The sequence below is a fragment of the Rutidosis leptorrhynchoides genome, chromosome 6, assembly GCF_046630445.1.
Source record: "Rutidosis leptorrhynchoides isolate AG116_Rl617_1_P2 chromosome 6, CSIRO_AGI_Rlap_v1, whole genome shotgun sequence".
NCBI classification, from domain to species: Eukaryota; Viridiplantae; Streptophyta; class Magnoliopsida; order Asterales; family Asteraceae; genus Rutidosis; species Rutidosis leptorrhynchoides.
Window position 1 is genome coordinate 23,688,174 of NC_092338.1, and position 4,741 is coordinate 23,692,914.

Here is a 4,741-nt window from a genome sequence, read left to right on the forward strand (position 1 = left end):
TGTCTTTCAGACAAAACATACGTTAAGAAAAAATGACTGTCACATAATTTTTTTGTTAACTTTTAGTGTTACCCGTACTTTTTACCTATCCTTTTTTGTCTTACATGTATAAACTAGGGTCATAAACGAACTTATATCATTTTATTCTTATCCTATAACACTTCATAAAAAAAATACTAGACCATTAAATTGTAACGCAAAAAGTAATAATCAACCATTTGGTGTCCCTTTTAGTAAAACCTTCGAATTGAGCGTTACAGAAGACTCGCTTTCGGTGACTATTAATATAAGTGAAAAGAAGTATAAAATTTTATAATTAGAAGTAAATAATGTAATTTTTTTTTTTTTTTATATAACAAAATTTCACACAAGATTTTTTTATTACTACGTACAATTTAGGAAGGATATATATTGAAATTTTGAATTAATCCGGAAGATTAAACATGTGTTAAGAAAACTAAATTTGTAAATAACTCTTAAAGGAAATGATTTACATACAATAAGTTACATTTAATTTAATGATTGTTGACATGCATTTTTATATTCTTTCCTAAAATCCCTTTTCTATTTCGAAGGCAAAATAATTGACTTTTGTGACACATATCTCCAAATGATTATTCAACAATGTAACCCACCAACCCAATTTATGGCATAATCAATCAATTATCATATCATATCATAGCTTAAAATACTTACTTCCACCTACAATAAAAATATTTATATACACAATAATATTCGTTATTCCACAACACACTTTTCTCCCTTCTTTTCAATCTTTTCTTCATGAATTCATCCTTTCAAATTGAATCCACAAACAAGAAACAAAAACTCTTATATCATCATCATCATAACCATGATCATGATCAACAAGATGACATAAATCACAGCTTTGAATTACATAATTTACCTAGAGACATACTTTTAGACATACTAACCAAACTACCTATTTCATCCCTGATTCAGTTTCGGTTAGTTTGCAAGTCATGGAAGTTATTATCCATGGACCCGGACCTTGCCGGGTTGCACCACACCGCAGTCGAAAACAACGATCCAATTCTTTTGTTCCACTGCGATTACCCTATTGGAAACCAACTATGTTTCGTTGACTTATCATCTAATGATGATCATGATCATGATCATTATCATGATGATAATGAAAACAAGATAGTGAGAAAGATAACCACCCCATTTTGTAACTCCATGCCAGAATTTAGTGTTGTGGGATCATGTAATGGTTTGTTATGTTTATCCGATTCGCTTTACGGGGAGCCCGTTTACGTGTTTAACCCGTTTACTAGGGAGTATTTGGAGCTACCAAAAACTAAGCAGTTTAATGAACAGGTAGTGGTATTCGGGTTTGGGTTTCATCCGGTTACAAAAGAGTATAAGTTGGTAAAGATTGTGTATTACAGAAACTCGAATGGAAGAAAAAGGGTTATACGAAACAATCGAAATTACACGAAATCTGAAGTTCAAGTGATAACGATTTCGAAAGAAATGAGTAAAAATTGTTGGAGATCAATTGGGAAAATGAATTGCCAAATTGACATACAATCAACAGATCAAGCACCATTAGTGAATGGGAGAATTCATTGGTTGAGTAGGCCCGGTAGGATTTCGGGTCGAGCGATCATCTCGTTCGACCTAAAGGAGGAGAAGTTTGACGTGGTGGTAAAACCAACCCAAACGGTTTCTATTCGTAGCAACTATCATTTGGCGGTGGTTCGAGGTTGTTTGGCAGCTGTGACGTCATGTGGGTATGGAAAGTTGGAAATTTGGGTGATGAAGGAATATGGGATAAAGGAATCTTGGATTAAGGAACTCGTGATTCATGGTGTGAATCCTGCGAAAACGTTAAGTCACGAGTATCGTTACGGGATATGGAAACGGGCGTTAAGTGGGCCGCTGGTTCGGGTTTTGTGTGTTTTGAAGAATGGTGAGATATTGTTGGAATACAGAGGTGGGAAGTTGGTTAAGTATGATCCTATATGGAAGGAGTTTAAAGATGTTGTGTTTACTAAAATGCCTAAATTGTTTCAGACAATTGTTCATGTTGGTACTCTCAATTGGGTCCATACCACATTGTAACTGTCAAAAACTATTGATTCCATACCACATTGTAACTGTCAAAAACTATTGATTGAGTGGTAAAAAACTCAGTTGGTTCTGGTGCAGGTTCAAATACTTACTTTTTATTCAAAAAGATTACATTTTTATGTTTGCAACAATGAGATATATCAACAATTTATAATATTATGATTCGCGAAATTTGTACAGCACTTGTTATGACTATCTGTAACGATCAGTGTCGTTTTTCTGTACAATCCATATTAAAAACGTACAAATTAGACCTGAAATCAGTTTGTATGTGATGACTGATGATATACTGAGATGAAAGACTTCAATCAACCATTTAATCTCTGTTTCAATTTCTGCCTATAGTTGTTTTGGTTGACTTTACATACTTTTAAATTATGCAAGCACCATATGTTCTTATTCGGTATGAATCTTACATGTTGTTCTTCCAGTGGTACTTAAATATACCTCCATGGATGGCATTCTGCTCCATTTTTAGCATGCCTGACAATTGACAGTCATACTCTCAAAATTTGGGTCAGTTGGGTCAATCTTTCGGGTCAATTAGATCTTGATAGAAATTAGGTCTGACAATGTAAATTAAAACTTAAAAAAATGTCAAATGGTTTCTTTCCAACCGGTTGGGTCCTATACAAAATATAAAGGAACAGGTCAAGTGGGTATCAATTCCTAAAGCTCAATAAATATGAATAAGTCTAATGGGTCGAGCATAAAGAGCATAACAAGGTTCATCCGTGAAACGTAATCATAAACGTAAAAATCAAATGTAATATTATAAACGTCAACGTAAATATAAACATAAAACGTAATCATAAATGTAAAAGTGTATGACCCGTTTGGACCCATTTGACCTATGATTCGTTTCGACTTGTTACCCAACCCGACCCACTTGAACTCGTTAAAAAAAATATGACCCGGTTGACCCATGACCCATTTCAACCCACAACCGTTTTGACCCGCTAACCAGCCCAACCTGACCCGTTTTTGCTACCTATAATCTTTAGCATCTACTTTATTCTTGATACCTTTTAGTGACTGAAAATTGAGGCAGTGGCGAAGATGAACCCAAATCCATCCTCTCACATGACTGTATTTTGTTGCAAGATAAACAATAATCGAAGTAACAATTTACACAATTATTGCCTTTGTATAAGTTACATTCAAAAGAAACTTACTTAAAAGACTAAAAAGTTATTAACATTTTCTACAGATGAAGGGAGGTATCAACCTCAGTTTTGTGATCATGAGCACGAATTGTGCTCACTGACGTCGAATCTACTGACCAGAAATCCACAAATAGTGGCTGTTTTGCAGGTTTTTGTGCTTCTGCTTGTTTGGTGTATAAATTCAGTCCAAGAGTTACAGAATCTTGAAAACATGGTCTTGTCGTTATCTCACGATGTTCCAATGAACTCACCGATGGATTAGGCTCATAACCGCTATATTGATTCGCAGTTTCAGACCCTGCAGGGAACAACTTTAAAAGCTCAAACTCTTGTCTTTTGTCCTTCATTTTCTGCAGCTGCCTGAATCTTTCTTGCAGAAGAGCTATAGATGAGATACCACTGCTACCGCTACCGCCACCTGCCGCTAGTGAGTTACTGCGTTGCCTTCCCATAATCTTTTTTTCCCCTATAGATATATCATTTGGTTATGTGAATCTTATATATATTAAGCAACATATATACCATAGGCCGTATATTTATATCTAATAATAATATCTTTTAGGATTACGATCGAGCGAGTCTCCGTGTGTTGATTCGAGGTGACATAAGCGGGGCCTAGAATCGGCATGCTGAACGCAAGATCCAAAGAGAAAGAATATCAGTGAAGGCATAAGGACTTTTTGAAGGAGGAAATGGTTAAGTGAGTGAGTCCAACCACATTTGGAATGTTGCATTTGGAGAATATAAGGTTAGGTTTGATGCTTTGGTCAGGTTTTTGTATTTTCATAATGTTTTAAAGCTTTATAGAAGATTACTAATGGCTCTTCTTTTGGACTTATTTTGCATTTTTTTCTACTCCGTGATTGCCATTATCTTAATTCTTAGAATCATAAATGTTATAGCTGCAAGACTAGCACCATAACTTTTCTGTAACAAACATGTTAGAATGTTAGATCCATATAGTTTGTGCTAAACAATTTGATTCTTGTGTAGTTTACAGTGTTTCAAGCTATAGATTTGAGATTTAAAGGTATGTAGTATAAAACAGTGAGTGGAATTATTAACTATATGCTGTGCAATTTGTATCTATTTGTACCTTACACATCCAAGTAAATATTATGTCCGACAATTGAGACTCTGGTACTCTAAAAATTGGATCCAGTGGGTTAACCTTTTGAGTCCATTGAGTCTTGAAAAAATAAAGAGAATAAGTCTAATATAGATCTATCTTTAGTCTATTAATATATATATTACAATATGATCTTGACGCGTTCAAATCTATTTCCAACTCATTTTAAAATGAAAAATAAAATAATAAAATTAAAACTTAATTTTTTTTTAAAGTAAAAAAAATAATAATATAGATAAAACATATATATATATATATATATATATATATATATATATATATATATATATATATATATATATATATATATATATATATATATATATCAAAAATTTCAAACGAGAAACCA

General features: G+C 33.4%; 2 protein-coding genes across 2 annotated transcripts; one reads left to right on the plus strand and one right to left on the minus strand.

The window, feature by feature from the left end:
* The first annotated feature begins 881 nt into the window (after positions 1–881).
* Positions 882–2,101, plus strand: LOC139855534 (F-box protein At3g07870-like). Its single transcript, XM_071844769.1, has one exon. The coding sequence runs from the start codon at positions 1,000–1,002 to the stop codon at positions 2,086–2,088; it is 1,089 nt and encodes a 362-aa protein (XP_071700870.1). The 5' UTR covers positions 882–999; the 3' UTR covers positions 2,089–2,101.
* A 1,200-nt stretch (positions 2,102–3,301) lies between these two features.
* LOC139853466 (uncharacterized) lies at positions 3,302–3,715 on the minus strand. The gene has a single exon (XM_071842860.1). The coding sequence runs from the start codon at positions 3,713–3,715 to the stop codon at positions 3,302–3,304; it is 414 nt and encodes a 137-aa protein (XP_071698961.1).
* Positions 3,716–4,741: the final 1,026 nt, after the last annotated feature.